General features: G+C 45.3%; 1 protein-coding gene and 1 long non-coding RNA gene across 3 annotated transcripts in view; one reads left to right on the forward strand and one right to left on the reverse strand.

Annotated features, from left to right (window-relative positions):
• The window catches only part of LMTK2 (lemur tyrosine kinase 2), a 75,424-nt gene extending 69,682 nt beyond the window's left edge, over positions 1-5,742 (reverse strand). The window contains exon 1 of one of the 2 annotated variants that reach the window (XM_073543060.1): positions 5,391-5,742. In XM_073543060.1, coding sequence (XP_073399161.1) covers positions 5,391-5,487 — 97 coding nt within the window. In that variant the 5' untranslated portion in view covers positions 5,488-5,742. The remainder of the gene's footprint in view (positions 1-5,390) is intronic. The other variant, XM_073543061.1, reaches the window with a different exon arrangement.
• A 10-nt stretch (positions 5,743-5,752) lies between these two features.
• On the forward strand, positions 5,753-20,058 carry LOC141047774 (uncharacterized). The gene is made up of 2 exons (XR_012219906.1): positions 5,753-5,887; positions 19,789-20,058. It is a non-coding gene; the product is annotated as an uncharacterized lncRNA (long non-coding RNA).
• The last annotated feature ends 2,021 nt before the right edge of the window (positions 20,059-22,079 follow it).

The raw sequence follows: 22,079 nt of genomic DNA on the forward strand, positions 1-22,079 counted from the left end.
ATTGTTTTACTGAGCACAGACTTCTTGTCTCTTGCCTAATTAGTATATTAGTATTAGTGAGCGCTACGTATGTAAGGACCATAAGTCCATCATATTGACTCTGTAAGACAGTTACCAGCGCGCTGATGCGGGGAGCTGGAAACTAACGTACACATCAGGTATCTAAGGGACGCACATCCCTTGGATACCCGATGTGTGCGTTAGTTACCCGCTCCCTGCATCAGCGCGCTGGTAACTAACGAACACAGCGATGCCGCGCGCTCGGCGTCGCTGTGCAGATCGCTGGTGAAGCTGTCTGTGTGACAGCTCACCAGCGATCACATAGCGACTTACCAGCAATCCTGACACATTGATAGTGTTGTCGGGATCGCTGGTGAGTCGCCATGTGTGACTCCAGCTTTAAGAAGCACAGCGGCCACTGCAGGTGGGGAGAGCTTGGTTTTGCCATTTTACACATGCAGTCTTGTTCCGGTATTAAATACACAACCCCTTTATGACCAATTCATATCATGCCTGCAATGGCAGGATGCACAGTGGATCTACTCAAGAGTTGCAGCTTTATTTTACATAAAACACACTGAAGTTTGGCTATTAGTGATGAGCGAGTATACTCGTTGCACGGGTCTCCCCGAACATGCGCTGGTAATCGCCGAGTATTTTGGCGTGCTCGGAGATTTAGATTTCGTCGTCTCAGCTGCATGATTTGCGACTTGTAGACAGGCTGAATACATGTAGGAATTCCCTAACAGGCATTCCACACATGTATTCAGGCTGTCTAGCAGTCGCAAATCATGCAGCTGAGATGTCGAAATCTAAATCTCCGAGCACGCAAAAAAAAAAAAAAAAAAAGATACTCGGAGGACACCCGAGCATGCTCGGGAAAACTGGAGCAACGAGTATACGCGCGCATCACTATTGGCTATGTGAATGAAAACCTGCTCATTACACAGGAGACTGGACACTGGCTTGTACAGGCACTTGTTGGGCAAGTCTCCAAACTAAAGCAAAGTTTTAGAGATTCCTTCTCTGTTCTGGAAATAGCACGTGGCCTGGATTCCCACAGGTTGATTTCTGCACTGCAGAGCAAGGCAAGTAAAAATACTGCACCTAATGTCCACAGGCAAGCAATAGATGTGCAGCAGATACTCAACTGAAGCCATTGTATTCCTCTAGATAACGGCAGACAATGGAGCAATTGTACAAGAACTCTTTGCTTTGTCTTAGAAAGCTGCATTTACATTGGGAACAAACAACTGAGAAATTAGCATTTCTATGAATATCTGTCTCTCTTAACAGGCTCCAAGTCAGAGGAATGATTGGTGTGCTTGTGAAATTATTGCTGTTTTACACAAGTCTACCTCAGCTACGAAAAGACCACTGATCAGCTGCATGCATAATAACTGGGGGTTGCTTATGGCTGGAATACACAGACTGACCATAATTCTATACACACAGATTGCTAATACAATTGTCAGTACACATAGAACATCATGCTCTCGGTGGCACATGTCCTGTTTACACAGGACGATGTGCTGTCGAGAATGATGACTTTTTTAAGCAAGCTTAAAAATCAGTTCACTATTTATACTGGCCTATAATTGGTAAAGAGCGTTCCTAAGAACACTTGTTCCCCCAATCATCTGCCCATCTAAATGCAAGTTAAGTGTAAACGCTGGTATCCAAGAGCCGCGCGGCTCTTGGATACCCCCTTTTTACCCTAGATACCAGCTTGCTCACTGGTGAGTGTCTGACAGGTCACCAGCGATGAGCCTAACTATGTCCCAGCGATCCCATCCATGTCGGATCGCTGGGACATCGTTGTGTGTAACGGGGCCTTAAGGAGGACATGGACAACGGAGAAAATGATATTCTATTTGCACAGACTGAAAATGCCATTGAGTAGCTTCCATGTAGCCAATCAGCGGTCACTTAACCACAGGCATCATGCTGTGTAAATGCACCCCTAGAGATGCTGAACGACAATTACTTGTTTTCAGGTTATCACTACAGATGACAATGGTCTTTTGATAGATCTTTACAAATGAGGAAGTTCTGCAAACTCTGACCCAACTTCTAGACCGGAGCAGTCAAGACAAAAAGAAAATCAAGTGCCATGCATTTGTCACAACTTTCAATACGCGTCTGATACTTGTGTTTCTTATTCCAACAAGACTCAGCTACGAGAAGATTTTGCATTCTTTACAATTTCTTTTAATCACTAAACTTTAAAAAATAAAAGTATCAAGAACACAAGATAAACAAGGTGCAAACAATCTACTCCACTTTTTTTGCTACAGCAATTTTTTTCTGCATTTTAAAATTTGGCATTTTAGTAACTCGTCCATAATATCTACTTATTCATTTAATTTGAAGCTTCCTTAGGTGAAGAAAAAAAAAAAAATAAGATTCTCTGTCTAGCTACAACAATGCACAGAAGAAAACTACCAAGTGTTAAAAGAGCCCAAGAATAAACTAAGTCCCTCAACACTGGGCCTTGACTAACTCCAAACACGGAGCCGTATTACTGAATATAAAAGTCTGTCAAAAAGTACAGAAAAAGGATGGCAAGCACAGCAAATTAACCATTGCATGGGAAGACATGGAACCCGACCACCCTGCTTCTCCCATCACATTGCTCTCTGAACAATTCTGGACCCCATCATACTAAGCACAGACCCTCATTCTTAATATCAGACACTCATCCATACAGTTAGGTCCATATATATTTGGACAGACAACATTTTTCTAGTTTTGGTTCTAGACATTACCACAATGAATTTTAAACAAAACAATTCAGATGCAGTTGAAGTTCAGACTTTCAGCTTTCGTTTGAGGGTATCCACATTACAACTGGATGAAGGGTTTAGGAGTTTCAGCTCCTTAACACGTGCCACCCTGTTTTTAAAGGGACCAAAAGTAATTGGACAATTGACTCTGAGGCTATTTCATGGACAGGTGTGGGCAATCCCTTTGTTATGTCATTCTCAATTAAGCAGATAAAAGGCCTGGAGTTGATTTGATGTGTGATGCTTGCATTTGGAAGGTTTTGCTGTGAAGGAAAGAAGCGGTCAAAGGAGCTCTCCATGCAGGTGAAACAAGCCATCCTTAAGCTGCAAAAACAGAAAAAACCCATCCGAGAAATTGCTACAACATTAGGAGTGGCAAAATCTACAGTTTGGTACATCCTGAGAAAGAAAGCAAGCACTGGTGAACTCATGAATGCAAAAAGACCTGGGCCCCCACGGAAGACAACAGTGGTGGATGATCGCAGAATAGTCTCCATGGTGAAGAGAAACCCCTTCACAACAGCCAACCAAGTGAACAACACTCTCCAGGAGGTAGGCGTATCAATATCCAAATCTACCATAAAGAGAAGACTGCATGAAAGTAAATACAGAGGGTTCACTGCACGGTGCAATCCACTCATAAGCATAAAGAATAAAAAGGATAGACTGGACTTTGCTAAAAAACATCTAAAAGAGCCAGCACAGTTCTGGAAGGACATTCTTTGGACAGATGAAACTAAGATCAACCTCTACCAGAATGATGGAAAGAGAAAAGTATGGTGAAGGCGTGGTACAGCTCATGATCCAAAGCATACCACATCATCTGTAAAACACGGCGGAGGCAGTGTGATGGCTTGGGCATGCATGGCTGCCAGTGGCACTGGGTCACTAGTGTTTATTGACGATGTGACACAGGACAGAAGCAGCCGAATGAATTCTGAGGTATTCAGAGCCATACAGTGTGCTCGGATCCAGCCAAATGCAGCCAAACTGATTGGTCGCCGTTTCATACTACAGATGGACAATGACCCAAAACATAAAGCCAAAGCAACCCAGGAGTTTATTAAAGCAAAGAAGTGGAATATTCTTGAATGGCCAAGTCAGTCATCTGATCTCAACCCACTTGAGCATGCATTTCACTTGTTAAAGACTAAACTTCAGACAGAAAGGCCCACAAACAAACAGCAACTGAAAACCACCGCAGTGAAGGCCTGGCAGAGCATCAAAAAGGAGGAAACACAGCGTCTGGTGATGTCCATGAGTTCAAGACTTCAGGCAGTCATTGCCAACAAAGGGTTTTCAACCAAGTACTAGAAATGAGCATTTTATTTACAATTATTTAATTTGTCCAATTACTTTTAGTCCCTTTAAAAACAGGGTGGCACATGTTAAGGAGCTGAAACTCCTAAACCCTTCATCCAATTTTAATGTGGATACCCTCAAATGAAAGCTGAAAGTCTGAACTTCAACTGCCTTTGAATTGTTTTGTTTAAAATTCATTGTGGTAATGTCTAGAACCAAAATTAGAAAAATGTTGTCTCTCTCCAAATATATATGGACCTAACTGCATAGGCAGGTAATAAATACTGATCTTTGAGAGATCAACGATATCAGATTGGTGGGTGGCAGTCACTCTTAGCTACAAGCCCCGGAATGGCCAGATTAATACATAGAATAAAGCTGCCTTGTACAACCACAGGAGGAGCCCAACGCCGGCCACAGGCGGGCGCTCCACGGAGGGGGCCCAACGCCGGCCACAGGCGGGCGCTCCACGGAGGGGGCCCAACGCCGGCCACAGGCGGGCGCTCCACGGAGGGGGCCCAACGCCGGCCACAGGCGGGCGCTCCACGGAGGGGGCCCAACGCCGGCCACAGGCGGGCGCTCCACGGAGGGGGCCCAACGCCGGCCACAGGCGGGCGCTCCACGGAGGGGGCCCAACGCCGGCCACAGGCGGGCGCTCCACGGAGGGGGCCCAACGCCGGCCACAGGCGGGGGCTCCACGGAGGGGGCCCAACGCCGGCCACAGGCGGGCGCTCCACGGAGGGGGCCCAACGCCGGCCACAGGCGGGCGCTCCACGGAGGGGGCCCAACGCCGGCCACAGGCGGGCGCTCCACGGAGGGGGCCCAACGCCGGCCACAGGCGGGCGCTCCACGGAGGGGGCCCAACGCCGGCCACAGGCGGGCGCTCCACGGAGGGGGCCCAACGCCGGCCACAGGCGGGCGCTCCACGGAGGGGGCCCAACGCCGGCCACAGGCGGGCGCTCCACGGAGGGGGCCAACGCCGGCCACAGGCGGGCGCTCCACGGAGGGGGCCAACGCCGGCCACAGGCGGGCGCTCCACGGAGGGGGCCAACGCCGGCCACAGGCGGGCGCTCCACGGAGGGGGCCAACGCCAGCCACAGGCGGGCGCTCCACGGAGGGGGCCAACGCCGGCCACAGGCGGGCGCTCCACGGAGGGGGCCAACGCCGGCCACTCCACGGAGGGGGCCAACGCCGGCCACAGAGCACTGACCTCAGGTGACACAGGGCCCCCAGCGGGCAGATATAACCTATAGCAGGGCAGTAGTGACGTCACGCCGGTCCATGGCGCAGCACCGCTCTCACCTGCACCTGTATCAGGAAGTGGCGCCGCCTGTCCTCGCCCCAGAGTCAGGAGCAGCAGGAGTCCGAGGCCCAGGGCGCTCCCCGCCGTACGCAGCATCGCTGTCCTCGGCCCGGCCGGCTCCCGGCTGCTCACACACGGCGTCCTGCTCCCCGAGGACGGGAGGGGGTCCGAGCAGTGACCCGGAGCCTGCCGCTCACACACCGACGCTCCTCACAGCCGTCCTGCAGAGCCTCCCCTGGGGCCTCGTCATGAACGCAATCCCCGGAGCTCTCATAGTTCACCAGGCCGCGGAGCTCGGTCACCGCCGCAGTTTCCCAGGCAGCTTCACCACACAGCGGCCGCCATGTTCCCTGACTGCGCCGCGGCCAAAGGCGGGAGCAAAAGACGAGGAAAAAAATTACTCCTTTTCCGATTGGCAAACCTAGTGTCCAATAGGAAGGCAGATACTAAGATATCCCGGCCAATAGCAACCAAGAGGCGAAGCCCGTCTGTCAAGGTGAGTGCGGCGACGTCATTGAGTGAGTGAAGACTGTCGGTGACGTCATTGGAGCCCTGCCGCCGGTGCGGGCTGTGATGGCTGTGCGGCCGTGATACGGCCAGTGTGCTCTTGCTCCATTACACCAACATCTCATAGAAAAGCCTTATAAGTTCATCACCCACAGCTGCATATATATACGTACAGTACGGTGCCCCCTCTATACGCACAGTACGGTGCCCCCTCTATACACACAGTACGGTGCCCCCTCTATACACACAGTACGGTGCCCCCTCTATACACACAGTACGGTGCCCCCTCTATACACACAGTACGGTGCCCCCTCTATACACACAGTACGGTGCCCCCTCTATACACACAGTACGGTGCCCCCTCTATACACACAGTACGGTGCCCCCTCTATACACACAGTATGGTGCCCCCTCTATACACACAGTATGATGCCCCCTCTATACACACAGTATGGTGCCCCCTCTTTACACACAGTATGATGCCCCCTCTATGTACACAGTATGGTGCCCCCTCTATACACACAGTATGATGCCCCCTCTATACACACAGTATGGTGCCCCCTCTATACACACAGTACGGTGCCCCCTCTATACACACAGTACGGTGCCCCCTCTATACACACAGTATGGTGCCCCCTCTATACACACAGTATGGTGCCCCCTCTATACACACAGTATGATGCCCCCTCTATACACACAGTATGGTGCCCCCTCTTTACACACAGTATGATGCCCCCTCTATGTACACAGTATGGTGCCCCCTCTATACACACAGTATGATGCCCCCTCTATACACACAGTATGGTGCCCCCTCTATACACACAGTATGGTGCCCCCTCTATACACACAGTATGATGCCCCCTCTATACACACAGTATGATGCCCCCTCTATACACACAGTATGGTGTCCCCTCTATACACACAGTATGGTGCCCCCTCTATACACACAGTATGATGCCCCCTCTATACACACAGTATGGTGCCCCCTCTATACACACAGTATGATGCCCCCTCTATACGCACAGTATGGTGCCCCCTCTATACGCACAGTATGGTGCCCCCTCTATACGCACAGTATGGTGCCCCCTCTATACGCACAGTATGGTGCCCCCTCTATACGCACAGTATGGTGCCCCCTCTATACGCACAGTATGGTGCCCCCTCTATACGCACAGTATGGTGCCCCCTCTATACGCACAGTATGGTGCCCCCTCTATACACACAGTATGGTGCCCCCTCTATACACACAGTATGGTGCCCCCTCTATACACACAGTATGGTGCCCCCTCTATACACACAGTATGATGCCCCCTCTATACACACAGTATGGTGCCCCCTCTTTACACACAGTATGATGCCCCCTCTATGTACACAGTATGGTGCCCCCTCTATGTACACAGTATGGTGCCCCCTCTATACACACAGTATGATGCCCCCTCTATACACACAGTATGGTGCCCCCTCTTTACACACAGTATGATGCCCCCTCTATGTACACAGTATGATGCCCCCTCTATACACACAGTATGATGCCCCCTCTATACACACAGTATGGTGCCCCCTCTATACACACAGTATGGTGCCCCCTCTATACACACAGTATGATGCCCCCTCTATACACACAGTATGGTGCCCCCTCTTTACACACAGTATGATGCCCCCTCTATGTACACAGTATGGTGCCCCCTCTATACACACAGTATGATGCCCCCTCTATACACACAGTATGGTGCCCCCTCTTTACACACAGTATGATGCCCCCTCTATGTACACAGTATGGTGCCCCCTCTATGTACACAGTATGGTGCCCCCTCTATACACACAGTATGATGCCCCCTCTATACACACAGTATGGTGCCCCCTCTTTACACACAGTATGATGCCCCCTCTATGTACACAGTATGATGCCCCCTCTATACACACAGTATGATGCCCCCTCTATACACACAGTATGGTGCCCCCTCTATACACACAGTATGGTGCCCCCTCTATACACACAGTATGATGCCCCCTCTATACACACAGTATGGTGCCCCCTCTATACACACAGTATGGTGCCCCCTCTATACACACAGTATGATGCCCCCTCTATACGCACAGTATGGTGCCCCCTCTATACGCACAGTATGGTGCCCCCTCTATACGCACAGTATGGTGCCCCCTCTATACGCACAGTATGGTGCCCCCTCTATACGCACAGTATGGTGCCCCCTCTATACGCACAGTATGGTGCCCCCTCTATACACACAGTATGGTGCCCCCTCTATACGCACAGTATGATGCCCCCTCTATACGCACAGTATGGTGCCCCCTCTATACGCACAGTATGGTGCCCCCTCTATACGCACAGTATGGTGCCCCCTCTATACGCACAGTATGGTGCCCCCTCTATACACACAGTATGGTGCCCCCTCTATACACACAGTATGGTGCCCCCTCTATACACACAGTACGGTGCCCCCTCTATACACACAGTACGGTGCCCCCTCTATACACACAGTACGGTGCCCCCTCTATACACACAGTACGGTGCCCCCTCTATACACACAGTACGGTGCCCCCTCTATACACACAGTATGGTGCCCCCTCTATACACACAGTATGATGCCCCCTCTATACACACAGTATGGTGCCCCCTCTTTACACACAGTATGATGCCCCCTCTATGTACACAGTATGGTGCCCCCTCTATACACACAGTATGATGCCCCCTCTATACACACAGTATGGTGCCCCCTCTATACACACAGTATGGTGCCCCCTCTATACACACAGTATGGTGCCCCCTCTATACACACAGTATGGTGCCCCCTCTATACGCACAGTATGATGCCCCCTCTATACGCACAGTATGGTGCCCCCTCTATACGCACAGTATGGTGCCCCCTCTATACGCACAGTATGGTGCCCCCTCTATACGCACAGTATGGTGCCCCCTCTATACACACAGTATGGTGCCCCCTCTATACACACAGTATGGTGCCCCCTCTATACACACAGTATGGTGCCCCCTCTATACACACAGTATGGTGCCCCCTCTATACACACAGTATGGTGCCCCCTCTATACGCACAGTACGGTGCCCCCTCTATACGCACAGTACGGTGCCCCCTCTATACGCACAGTATGGTGCCCCCTCTATACGCACAGTATGGTGCCCCCTCTATACACACAGTATGATGCCCCCTCTATACACACAGTATGGTGCCCCCTCTTTACACACAGTATGATGCCCCCTCTATGTACACAGTATGGTGCCCCCTCTATGTACACAGTATGGTGCCCCCTCTATACACACAGTATGATGCCCCCTCTATACACACAGTATGGTGCCCCCTCTATACACACAGTATGGTGCCCCCTCTATACACACAGTATGGTGCCCCCTCTATACACACAGTATGGTGCCCCCTCTATACACACAGTATGGTGCCCCCTCTATACACACAGTATGGTGCCCCCTCTATACACACAGTATGATGCCCCCTCTATACACACAGTATGGTGCCCCCTCTATACACACAGTATGATGCCCCCTCTATACACACAGTATGGTGCCCCCTCTTTACACACAGTATGATGCCCCCTCTATGCACACAGTATGGTGCCCCCTCTTTACACACAGTATGATGCCCCCTCTATGTACACAGTATGGTGCCCCCTCTATACACACAGTATGATGCCCCCTCTATACACACAGTATGATGCCCCCTCTATACACACAGTATGGTGCCCCCTCTATACACACAGTATGGTGCCCCCTCTATACACACAGTATGATGCCCCCTCTATACACACAGTATGGTGCCCCCTCTATACACACAGTATGGTGCCCCCTCTATACACACAGTATGGTGCCCCCTCTATACACACAGTATGGTGCCCCCTGTGTCCCCCCCACACAGTGTAATGTCCCCATGGTATGGTGCCCCCTCTATACACATAGTACGGTTCCCCCTCTTTACACACAGTATAATGCCCCCTCTATACACACAGTACGGTGCCCCCTCTATACACACAGTATGGTGCCCCCTCTATACACACAGTATGGTGCCCCCTCTATACACACAGTACGGTGCCCCAGTATCCCCCCTCCGCAGTATGATGCCCCCCACATAGTATATTATATTGTTCTAGTAATTAAATCATGCTGTTTTTAGATACGATTTAGAGACATACAGTTGAAACCAGAAGTTTCTAGCCACTATACACTGTATAAAAAGACACATCTGCATGTTTTTCTCAATATCTGACATGAAATCAGAATAAACCTTTCCCGTTTTAGGTCAATTACCATAATTATTAATATTTGCCAAATGCCAGAATAATGAGAGAGAGAGGGAGAGAACGTTTTAAGGCATTTTTATTACATACTGCAAAGTCAAAAGTTTCCATACATTTCATTAGTATTTGGTACCATTGCCCTTAAACTGAATGACTTGGGTGAAATGTTTGGAATCTCTTTAAACAAGCTTCTCACAATAGTTGGTCGGAATTTGGGCCCATTCCTCCTGACAAAACTGATGTAACTGATCCAGATTTGTAGGTCGCCTTGCTCACCCCGGCCTTTTCAGATTTGCCCATAAATTTTCAATAGGATTGAGATCAGGTCTTTGTGATGGCTGCTCTAAAACATTGACTTTGTTATCCTTAAGCCACTTTGTTACCATTTTAGCAGCATGCTTCGGGTCATTGTCCATTTGGGAGACCCATTTCTGCCCAAGCTTTAACTTCCTGGATGATGTCTCGAGATGTTGCTTCAGTATTGCCCCATAATCTTCTTTTCTCATGATGCTATTTTGTGAAGTGCACCAGTCCCTCCTGCACTAAACAACCCACAACATGATACTGCCTCCCCCATGTTTCACAGTTGGGATGGTGTTTTAGGCTTCCAAGCTTCTTCCATTTTCCTCCAAATGTGACAATAGCCATTATGCCCTAAAAGTTAAATTTTAGTTTCATCAGACCACATGACATGTCTCCAAAAATTAAGGTCTTTGTTCCTGTGTGCATTTGCAAACATTAATCTGGCTTTTTTATGTTTCTTTTGGAGTAATGACTTCTTTCTGGCAGAGTGGCCTTTCTGCCCATGTTGATACAGTACTTGTATCACTGTGGATATGGACACAATCTTACCAGCTTCCGCCATCATCTTCACAAGGTCTTTTGCGTTTCTCCTTGGGTTGATTTGCACATGTCGGACCAAAGCACATTCATCTCTGGGACACAGAACCCGTCTCCTTCCTGAGTTCCTGAGCGGTATGATGGCTGGACATTCCCATCTTGTTTGTACTTGCGTATAATTGTTTGTACAGATGAACAAGGCATCTTCAGGTATCTTGAAATTGCACCCAAGGATGAGCCAGACTTGTGCAAGTCCACAAATCTCTTCCTGATATCTTGGCTGATTTCTTGACACTTTCCCATGATGCTACATAAAGAAGCAGTGTGTTTCAGGTGTGCATTAAAATACATCCGCAGGTCTGTCTCTAATTAACTCAGATATTGCCAAGAAACCTATCAGAAGCTTCCAAACACATGATATCATCCTATGGGCAGTCCAGAATTGTTTAAAGGCATAGGAATCTTAGTGTATGTAAACTTCTGGTTTCAGCTGTACAAGTGGGTCACATACAGAAGACCTGTACATGTTTTTTTTTCATATTTCTCATTATTTCAGTAATCCCTGGCAGAATCTCATGAACACGGACAGCGGCTGACAGTGTGTGTGCCGTATAAGATGTTGTGCTCCACCCAATCAGTTTGCACTGTACACAGTACGCCGGTTATATTAATAACAATGTATTTGCTGTATGAAAACACCTTAGTCAACAGTAATCAGGCTTCCGACCGTACAGCTGCGGAGTCACTAGTCATATTACAATGAGCGGGATGTTATTGCTGCATTATCACATGCAAGGTATAGACAGAGCTCGATCAAAACACCAACGTGCGAACAACCCCATAGAATATAACGGGTACGCGGTCTAGCCACAAAAAAAACAGATGTCTGAATGAGGTCTGAACATGAGAGTGTGCTGTGGATTTAAGGTTGACTTGTCAGCTGGGGGTCTTCCGAAGGTCCCCGTTGCCACCATCTTATTTGCATGAAGCTCAACCTTTACCGGGGCTTCGTAAGAGATCGTTAATTTCACCGTATACTGTAGTATTGCAGTACATTATACTACAAGTAGTATTCAACCCCCTGCAGATTTAGCAGGTTTGATAAGATGCAAATAAGTTAGAGCCTTCAAACTTCACACAAGAGCAGGATTTATTAACAGATGCATAAATCTTACAAACCAAAAAGTTATGTTGCTCAGTTAAATTTTAATAAATTTTAAACATAAAAGTGTGGGTCAATTATTATTCAACCCCTAGGTTTAATATTTTGTGGAATAACCCTTGTTTGCAATTACAGCTAATAATCGTCTTTAATAAGACCTGATCAGGCCGGCACAGGTCTCTGGAGTTATCTTGGCCCACTCCTCCATGCAGATCTTCTCCAAGTTATCTAGGTTCTTTGGGTGTCTCATGTGGACTTTAATCTTGAGCTCCTTCCACAAGTTTTCAATTGGGTTAAGGTCAGGAGACTGACTAGGCCACTCCAACACCTTGATTTTTTGCCTCTTGAACCAGGCCTTGGTTTTCTGGGCTGTGTGCTTTGGGTCGTTGTCTTGTTGGAAGATGAAATGACGACCCATCTTAAGATCCTTGATGGAGGAGCGGAGGTTCTTGGCCAAAATCTCCAGGTAGGCCGTGCTATCCATCTTCCCATGTATGCGGACCAGATGGCCAGGCCCCTTGGCTGAGAAACAGCCCCACAGCATGATGTTGCCACCACCATGCTTGACTGTAGGGATGGTATTCTTGGGGTCGTATGCAGTGCCATCCAGTCTCCAAACGTCACGTGTGTGGTTGGCACCAAAGATCTCGATCTTGGTCTCATCAGACCAGAGAACCTTGAACCAGTCTGTCTCAGAGTCCTCCAAGTGATCATGAGCAAACTGTAGACGAGCCTTGACATGACGCTTTGAAAGTAAAGGTACCTTACGGGCTCGTCTGGAACGGAGACCATTGCGGTGGAGTACGTTACTTATGGTATTGACTGAAACCAATGTCCCCACTGCCATGAGATCTTCCCAGAGCTCCTTCCTTGTTGTCCTTGGGTTAGCCTTGACTCTTCGGACAAGCCTGGCCTCGGCACGGGAGGAAACTTTCAAATGCGGTCCAGGCCGTGGAAGGCTAACAGTAGTTCCATAAGCCTTCCACTTCCGGATGATGCTCCCAACAGTGGAGACAGGTAGGCCCAACTCCTTGGAAAGGGTTTTATACCCCTTGCCAGCCTTGTGACCCTCCACGATCTTGTCTCTGATGGCCTTGGAATGCTCCTTTGTCTTTCCCATGTTGACCATGTATGAGTGCTGTTCACAAGTTTGGGGAGGGTCTTAAATAGTCAGTAAAGGCTGGAAAAAGAGATAATTAATCCAAACATGTGAAGCTCATTGTTCTTTGTGCCTGAAATACTTCTTAATACTTTAGGGGAACCAAACAGAATTCTGGTGGTTTGAGGGGTTGAATAATAAATGACCCTCTGAATAAACTTTTCACAATTTAAAAAAAAAATTAAACAAAGAAATAACATTCTTTTTTGCTGCAGTGCATTTCACACTTCCAGGCTGATCTACAGTCCAAATGTCACAATGCCAAGTTAATTCCGAATGTGTAAACCTGCTAAATCTGCAGGGGGTTGAATACTACTTGTAGGCACTGTATATATATATAAACATATTTGGTACCACTGAAAATATAAAACGTATTAACCAATATGATAAACCGTGTAAAGGAAAAAGAATCGAAATGCTAAAGTTGCTGGTTTTTTGGTCACCTAACCTCCACCAAAAATTCAATAAAAACATCTAAGGGTGGCTCAGTGGTTAGCACGGTGGCTCAGTGGTTAGCACTGTTGCTTTCCAGAGCTGGGGTCCTGCGTTCAAATCCAACCAATGACACAATGACACCATCTGCAAGGATGTTCTCCCCATGTTTGCATGGGTTTCCTCTGGGTTTTCTGGTTTCCTTCCCCCTCCAAAAACATACCGATAGGGAAAAATAAAAACTAAACGCTCCTAGTCTCGGAAGAAGAAGGTGCAAAAAAAACCCCCAAAAGCGTAAAATGAAAAATGTCATGAAGTCTTGACTCTGACGGGTTGTTAGGTGTCTGACTGACTGTCTAGGGACCTGATGCCACATCCTCTAGTGCCGAGTCCGTCATTTAATCTTTTCCTCATCACGGAGTTTAGATTTTAGCACACTGGCCATGAACCTTAGTCATCCGGTTTCCATGGCAATCTGACAGAGGCATTTATATTTAGCGCCTCGAACCTTACATAAAAGCATCTGTAAGCTCTGCGGTATTTAATGCTGGCAAAGGCTTTGTAGAAGAATTTTGCCCAAAAAATAAAGAACATTTAAAGAGACCATATTTAATGTTGAAATGTATGTATTTGGCGGAATGGTCTATTGATGTATGCATTTAAAGTGAAACTGTCACATAGGGAGAATGGCCAGATTCTGCTTTTATATTATTCCTGCTGCTCTTCTGAGTTTTACGCTGTTTTCTTTTTTTAAATCCGCCATACTGTTCCAGAAATACGGGCCTTTTCATTTAGTGCTAATTTTGATGGTCTTTAATAAAAGGGCGTGGCTAACATTATTCTCTGGGGGCGTGGCTCTGCATAATTACCCTGTGCGGGGAGCCACCAGGAATTTAGGGGCTTCGCCTTTCCCCGTTGAACCTTTCACAGTCCCGCCTTCCACGTATTCTGCTCACCGGGCGGCGGGCGCCATGCACCAGTAAGGGAGGATTTTAAAAAAAGTAAACTGCGCAATACTCAGGGGAGCAGCGGGAATGCAGTAAGAGTAAAAAGTGGACATCTTTGAGCTAGTGACAGGTCCCCTTTAAGTAGATCCGTTGAGATCATGCCGTATTATTGGGACTCTTGTTACTCTCTTAACCACTTTCATGGCCAGTGACAAACAGCTCTGATGCCAATTTTACTTTATATTTCAGAGAAGGAAATTGTAGACAAATAGAGGAGGGGATGATAAAGCCTTGTTTACACATACCAGTACGTTAGCTATTGGCCTAATCTTTTTGCGGTGTCCCACAGTCTGCTGTGCTTCCCTATAGGTAAAAAAAATCAAATGTCGGCACTTGACCCTGTAGTGCTAAGTTGTTTATGGCCATCAGGAATCTATATTGGTAGCCTGTCTTTAAGGAACCTTTTAGATATTAGACAGTAACAGTTCAGCTTGTATTAGCCTTGTATTTTTCTGTAATTTTCCCAACACCTAGACTGCATAGGTCCTTTATCAATCTTTAGTGGGTATCAATCCGGTGATGTATTTGTCCGATGTTGATTGACATCTGAAGAGTTTGCCACGCCGACAGAGGAATACTATATTGGACAAATAGAACTTGTTAGGGCTTGTGTAATACTTGGTTATGCAAGAATTTGTTTCTAAACAAGATATAAGTTGGGGAAGACTTCAGCTAAGACAGAAGCCCTGCAAACCTGTGTACTAAAAAGGGGGATGCCCGTTACGCCACAGTGTGGAGCCCAGGAATTTCTCTGTCTTCTCTGTTCTGCTTCTCACTGCTGATGTTCCCATACGGGTGATGTTGCTATTCCTGGTGAAGTTTTTCTTGTGTAGTGTGCAATGTAAGTTCTTTGCCTTTGAGATTTATATTATATAAAAGCGTACGCAATATCACACTATTTCCTATTTTCTGTAATCATTTAATTATTACAATAAAATTAATTGGCTTCTTTAAAGCCATATCCGACCCCTTTAAATACTTATCAAAACAGACCCCAAAAGTACAGTCTTCTAGTCACCATTGTATCAGTTGTGTGTCTAGTTTTTTCTGTGAATGTGTTGGGGACTTTCCCTATGTGCACCTCAGAGTGGTCCCATAACGGCATGTGAGCAGAACCTAAAATAGGTAGGTAAAAATGGGGAACCCTGGCTGGACTTGGCCCTGTCTTACTATATAGGTAGCTTTGGTTGGTGGAACTCATGAGGAATTGACATGAAGACATTTCTTGTTGCTTGGTCCAGTTGTTGCAGGGAATAATGATGGATTTTCAAAGTTAAGGTCCATCTTTACAAGTATTTTTTTGATATTTTTCCAATACAAAGTCTTATTTAAAGCAAATCTAAACCGTAAAAAAACCCAACATTTTGATATGTGGAATTTTTGATTTTGTTGATTAGTAGATCTCTGAGACCACTACTGATAGCTGACAAGTTGTATAGGCTTAAAGGGGTCCTTCAGTGAAAACAAGCAATCACCTATCCACAAGATAGGGGATTATTTACTGATCATGGGGGTCCGATTGCTGGGACTGGCACCTTTACTTACCTTCTGCGAGTCCATTGCTGCCTCTCCGCGGCTGCCCCTATTGATTGGCTGCAGTGGTGATGTCACTTCAATATCACTGCAACCGGTCAGTGGCTCGTGGAATCAACATTGCCTTTGAGCTCAGTGATTGGCTGCAGCGCTGTCTATGTGATGTCACCAGTGGCAAGGATATGTAAAGTGTGGGATAAAAATAGTAGAAAGGATGCGACCCCTTTAGACCTACATGATATCATAAATCCCCATTGTGGCAGCACATTACATTCTGACGATTTGTATGTTACTCCGATAGACGGAGGATATCAGAATATATGCGTACCGTACTTCTTTTCTTTTTTTTTCCCCACCCGTTGTGTCGACCCAGCAATTACCGATCCATATTAGCATGTTATGTTCTTTAATGACATGGGTATGGCCTGTAATTTTAAGCTTCCTTTCGGTAATCTTCTTCCTCTCTGTTAACCCTCTATGTGCCATTTTGCATGTTCCATGGTTGCTGATGCTAAGCCGTATTCCTTTCTGCGTGACTTGGCGGGGAAGATGTGATTCAGCTTACCAGTGCTTAGCGGGTCTGGCCGGCTGTATAGCTGTTATTGCCATCAGAAACTGCAAATCCTTTTAGGATTTTAGGAAAATCGTTCCTACATAGGTATCTATCCTGGACACGCTGCAGCTAATTATCCAAGTACTGTGGCCCCGATTTATTCTTTTTGTACGCCAGTCCTTATTGCGCTGGAGAAGGTGTGCTGACGTGAAGATTAAGATGATCTGTACTTTGTACTTGGCCAAGTCCCCTCATGACGAAGCTTTGACCACTTTTCCAAAAATTGTCATGGATGGCGCAAGAAGTTGTAAAACTTTTGCCCAACTGCTAACAACACAAAAAGTTTGCATCATTCCAAGCAGTTAACACCAGAGAACTAGCAAAAAACTGCTCAATAAATTGGCGCTAATGTAAACTCTAAAGTCCTGATTCATCAAGGTGGATGATTTGCGCAACGGTCATGATGAAGTGTGTGCCGGAGTAAGATGCATAAAATCTAGAATTTAATGCATCTTTCAGCAGCAGCATGGCAACGCAATAAATGTATTCCAATCAGAGACTGAGGTATAAGTTCTGTAGTACTTTATGCCACTTTTGTGGTAAAGTTTTTATGCATTTGTCAGGCTCACTTGGCCATGCCACCTCATAGCGAAGCTTTGCCCACTTTCTGAAAAGTTGGTGAAGCTTGCTGGGACTGGGGTAAAAATGTCAAAAATTGAAATAGTTTTGCACACCCACCAGAAAAAACTGCTCCGGAAAAAAGGCTTGATGGATCCGAGGCTAAGTCTCATCTTTGGAGAACCCCATCATAGATTGGAAAATATGGAACTCGACTGATTTTTGGTGGCAAACTGCAATACTTCACTTTCCAGGGTGTAAACTGTTGGCAAATCAAGGATTTGGTTTTTTTTTCCTGCCAATATCACGTGACATGATAATGGGAGCTTTTACTTTTCTTGGAATTAGCATGACCGATGGATTCCAAAGGTGTTCAAATAGGATAAGTGCTTAAAGGGGGTTTTCTGGGATTTTAGAAAAGTTCTTTATCTATAAGAAAATAGTGTAAAATATAAAATTAACAATTCCTCAAAGGGTTTATCCAAGACAATTTTTTTTTTTTACTATGGGCCTAAAAACTAACAGGTAGCTTGTGGCCAGCAGTTACAGACCGCTCCTTCCGGCAATTCAGCTTCTTCCGCTGACATCACATTGACATCTTTTCCATTCTGCTCTGTTGACAGAGCGTGATTGCGGTAAGCCGGCTGTCAATCAGCATGACGTCACCAGTGATGCCCCATCAACAGAGCAGCCCGGAAGAGCTGCTCTATTGACTTGAATAGCTCAATCGCCGGCAGGAGCGCTCAGTGTTCTCCCAGAGCCGGTGCCACGTTCAACAGGCAGGTACTTAGCAACTACCTTACCTGATAGTTTTTAAACTCATAGTTAAAAAAAATGCCCTCCAGCATGGTCTTTCCCGATCCTGACGCTATAATATCACATACATAATTTCCGTGACCTCTGCAGTTTAAACCGAACTCACCAATCACATGCAGTACATACAAACATTGCTAAGGCCAGTGAATGAGCAGACTACGCAGGATCTGTTTGTAGTCTGTTACCATGGAGATGCATAGATCTCCATAGGGGCTGCAGATACAAAACAATAGATCTTACATTTAGACTATTCGCACCCTTGCTCTGCTTTAGGTGCACTCAAACAATGAAATATACATTGTAAAAGATGAATTTATCTCATTTTTAAACTTTAACATTTTTATAAAAAAAATCATGTCACCTTGAGCAAATAACAAGGCATTTTAGATGATTTTTCAACACTGATCCGAGGAACTTAATTATGACCCAACTATCCGAGAGGCTCCACAGCAGGTGGCCAAAGCCGTCTGGGTATTAGCAGTGTACAGCGACAGCGGCGAGGGACACATGGAGAGCAGAGATCAAGGCAGGTCCCAGACAGAGTCACCCTTCACCTGATCTGCCCTGTCTGGACAGAAATGTATTAGAGAGCGAGAGCAATAGACTGTGCCAGTGAGTCAGCCAGGAATGGCATCAGCAATCGCACCATCAATATCTGTGTATATATATGTATATATATATATCTGTATTTACAGAAAGTATTACATCGAGGGGTTAATAAATTAAAGTAGGAAACTACAACAAAATAAAAATATTTCTAGAAATTGTTTCTTAAATTAATTATTAAAATTAATTGTATAAATTGTTTTTTATATTCCAATATAATCTGCCCTAAAAACATTTGGTAAAGGGTAAGGTGGCTGTAACCTGATAATACAGGTATAGTTAATGGAAATGTTTCTAAGTCACCCCAGTTACAGAGTTCCTGGAAGAGATGTTGGCAGTCGCATGCATGACCCCGCACTGGTTTCCACTGCCATCAGGCATTGGCGTTCTGAAATAATTGCAAATATTAAAACTGTGGGTGCGGAGCATGAAGTGGCGCCATGAGTGTAAGAAAATACTCAATAGCCACCAACAGCGCCCTTCTCCAGGAGCTTTACCCTGTAGAAGTACTCCGCACCGCCAAACCCTTTAACGCTGCTGTTCTGTTCATATTGGCTATACATAGGTACTGTTGGGGTCAATATGACCCGACCTATTGAAATCCGTTAATTTTGACATTTAGCTACTCTAAACGTATTATTTCAATACCACTTGCGTTATTTTGGTTAAAAACAAATGGAAAATAAAAAGCAAAACTTCAGTTTGTCTTTTCTTTAGAAAAAAGTTGGACAGGTTGACTTATTGCTGTATTCAGGCGTTCTTACATTCTGCACAGAAATAACTCACATGTGCTTTACATAAATATTTACTACGACTAGAACATGTACTGTTTGTTTTATCACAGGAAGATGGACAAATTCTGCATCTTTTCCCTTTTCAGGCTATTTCCGGGTGCTGGTGGAGGCCATGGGTTCGCGTTGTTGAGGACGCTGCTGGATACGGTTTACTATGGCTGCTGCTCCTTCACTTCGGGGTGTTACTTTTCTTCCTAAAATAAATAGTATAACAAGTGACTTTCCTAATTGTTCCAGAAAGTCTTCGCTTGTGCTGTTCATTGGCGTTCCAATGAGGTTTTATTTTACGCCATAAAACATATGCACCGTAGGCCGATACATCGACAACGTTATAAAATAAAACCATTGGCCACCGATTACTTTTGTGCTTGTTTGTGTACGTAGCTATTAGTGGATCTAGTGGATCACCTGCCTCCTGAGAGCGCATTAGTCCTGAGACCTGGTAAGGGATGCGGTGTTGCCCCTTGTCTGCTGTACTAATTGTTGAATTTTTGGAGGATTTTTAGTCCTATTTTGTGGCTTTGCTATTAAATTTAAAACACTATGGGGTCATATTGAGCCGAACAGTACATGTGTAACAATTATTATTTAATAGAAAAAAAAAGTTAAACTAAAATAAAAAAACAACCGTCATAATGACACCACCTATCCATAAACAAACTCTGCAGCTTCACAAATTTTTTTCTAGTCAAACCCGAACAATACAGCAGTGTTAAAGGGAAGGTTTCATCAGAAAATCGCCTGTTTAGATAATTTTTTGTTAAATTGATTTTTTTAAAAATATATTACATTTTCCTTACCATTATCTTTGGAAAAAAAATCTGAAATCTTGCACTTTCCAAACTGTCTACTAGTCCTTATAATAAATTATGACTTCCTGTGATTTTTCAGCAGTCTCATTATCATCACAGACACGATTACAGTAAAAATAATGCCTCTATATACATTAAATAACACAGAATTCACCATTCACAGTAGGCGATATCACAGCTCATCTCTTCCTCCCCCTCCTGTACAGGGACTGATAACACTTCTGTATACATTAGATAACACAGAATCCACCATTCACAATAGGTGATATCACAGTTCAGCTCTCCCTCCTGTATAATAAGCGACAACACCTCTATATACAGTAGAGTGAACACGATCTACAATTTATGAACAATAGGTGATGTCACAGCTCACCTCCTCCTCCGGTATGACTGATAACACCTCTATATACAGTAGAGTGAACACGATCTACAATTTATAAACAATAGGTGATGTCACAGCTCACTTCCTCCTCCGGTATGACTGATAACACCTCTATATACAGTAGAGTGAACACGATCTACAATTTATGAACAATAGGTGATGTCACAGCTCACCTCCTCCTCGGGTATGACTGATAACACCTCTAAATACAGTAGAGTGAACACAATCTACAATTTATGAACAATAGGTGATGTCACAGCTCACCTCCTCCTCCGGTATGACTGATAACACCTCTATATACAGTAGAGTGAACACGATCTACAATTTATGAACAAAAGGTGATGTCACAGCTCACCTCCTTCTCGGGTATGACTGATAACACCTCTAAATACAGTAGAGTGAACACAATCTACAATTTATGAACAATAGGTGATGTCACAGCTCACCTCCTCCTCCGGTATGACTGATAACACCTCTATATACAGTAGAGTGAACACGATCTACAATTTATGAACAAAAGGTGATGTCACAGCTCACCTCCTTCTCGGGTATGACTGATAACACCTCTATATACAGTAGAGTGAACACGATCTACAATTTATAAACAATAGGTGATGTCACAGCTCACCTCCTCCTCGGGTATGACTGATAACACCTCTATATACAGTAGAGTGAACACGATCTACAATTTATGAACAATAGGTGATGTCACAGCTCACCTCCTCCATATGATTGATAACACCTCTATATAAAGAATTCAAAGATGGATTGGAATGAAAATCACCAGGATGAAAAAGATGGTAAGGAAATAATAAAAATAATAATGATAAATAATACAATCTGTTAAAAATAAAAATGCCTTTATTGAAATATTGGCACAACAATTAAATGCATTAAAAATGTATATATATATATAATAAAAGATAATAACATATACAACCACAGAAGCAATATATTTATGGACAATGGAAAAACCAGTCCATAACAAAAGGCTTAGTTAATGATCCAGGTATAAGAAAGTGCATAAATAAAGTGACATAGAATATCTAATAAGTGTGCCCAGAGTGCAAAAAGTGCTGTTGTGCAAAGGAATTATACATACAAATCGCCATAGGGCGTGTGCAAGACACAAAATATAATAATAAAATACCTGTAAGCCAATTGGTGCTATATGGGTTGTATA

The sequence above is a fragment of the Dendrobates tinctorius genome, unplaced genomic scaffold (genome assembly GCF_039654945.1).
Source record: "Dendrobates tinctorius isolate UK_male_01 unplaced genomic scaffold, ASM3965494v1 ptg000129l, whole genome shotgun sequence".
Lineage (NCBI taxonomy): Eukaryota > Metazoa > Chordata > Amphibia > Anura > Dendrobatidae > Dendrobates > Dendrobates tinctorius.